This window comes from Psammomys obesus, unplaced genomic scaffold (assembly GCF_907164565.1).
Source record: "Psammomys obesus unplaced genomic scaffold, mPsaObe1.curated_primary_1811, whole genome shotgun sequence".
NCBI lineage: Eukaryota > Metazoa > Chordata > Mammalia > Rodentia > Muridae > Psammomys > Psammomys obesus.
Genome location: NW_026596064.1, coordinates 12,946,791 through 12,947,432, shown reverse-complemented (window position 1 = coordinate 12,947,432; position 642 = coordinate 12,946,791). Strand labels below are relative to the sequence as shown.

The window sequence follows — 642 nt, the reverse complement described above, 5'->3', positions numbered from 1 at the left end:
GCCGGGCGCCGGGCCGAGGGCGGCGGCGGCGGCGGCGGCGAGCGGAGCAGGGTGCGAGCGCGCTCCCCAGCCGCAAAACTTGTGTGGACCGCGGGGGAGGGCGGAGGCGGCCCGGGCGCCGCCGCACGCCAATCAGCCCGGGCGGGTCGCGGGGCGGGCGGCTCCTCCTCGGTTGACATCACTGGCCCCCGCGAGGGGGCCCGGGGGGGGGGGCGGGGAGAGGGCAGGAAGAGGGCGGGGGCGGCCTGGGTCCCCCGGGGGAGCACCCCCCGGCTGAGCTCATGGAGCCCTGTGCAACTTTTGTAGCGGGGGCCCACGCCCCTGGAGCATCGCTTTGGCTTTTGGAGAAACGGAAATTGGGGTCGTGAGGGCCCCCACTTTTCAGGCTCCTTAGATACCCAGCACGTCTGTGAAAAGTAATGTAATGACACCAGGTGAGTGAGTATACAGTGCTCTCAGAGGACAGGAAAGTGGAGCCTAGAGTTCCACGTGGACCTGCTCTCGGGTCCCCAGCGGTGGTGACAAACTTGCTTCAGCCACGCGAGGAGTCTGAGGCGGGAACCACCACCCTCCCTAAGGCTCACAAGCCTGATTTCCTTCCCACGTCCTCAAGTCCTCAACGGTCTTTGACTTACACCATAG

At 67.3% G+C, this 642-nt stretch overlaps 1 protein-coding gene across 1 annotated transcript in view; it reads right to left on the bottom strand.

Annotated features, from left to right (window-relative positions):
- Heg1 (heart development protein with EGF like domains 1) overlaps nucleotides 1–179 on the bottom strand; it is a 79,812-nt gene extending 79,633 nt beyond the window's left edge. The window contains exon 1 of the mRNA XM_055625229.1: nucleotides 3–179. Within this exon, the coding sequence (XP_055481204.1) occupies nucleotides 3–179 (177 nt within the window). The remainder of the gene's footprint in view (nucleotides 1–2) is intronic.
- Nucleotides 180–642: the final 463 nt, after the last annotated feature.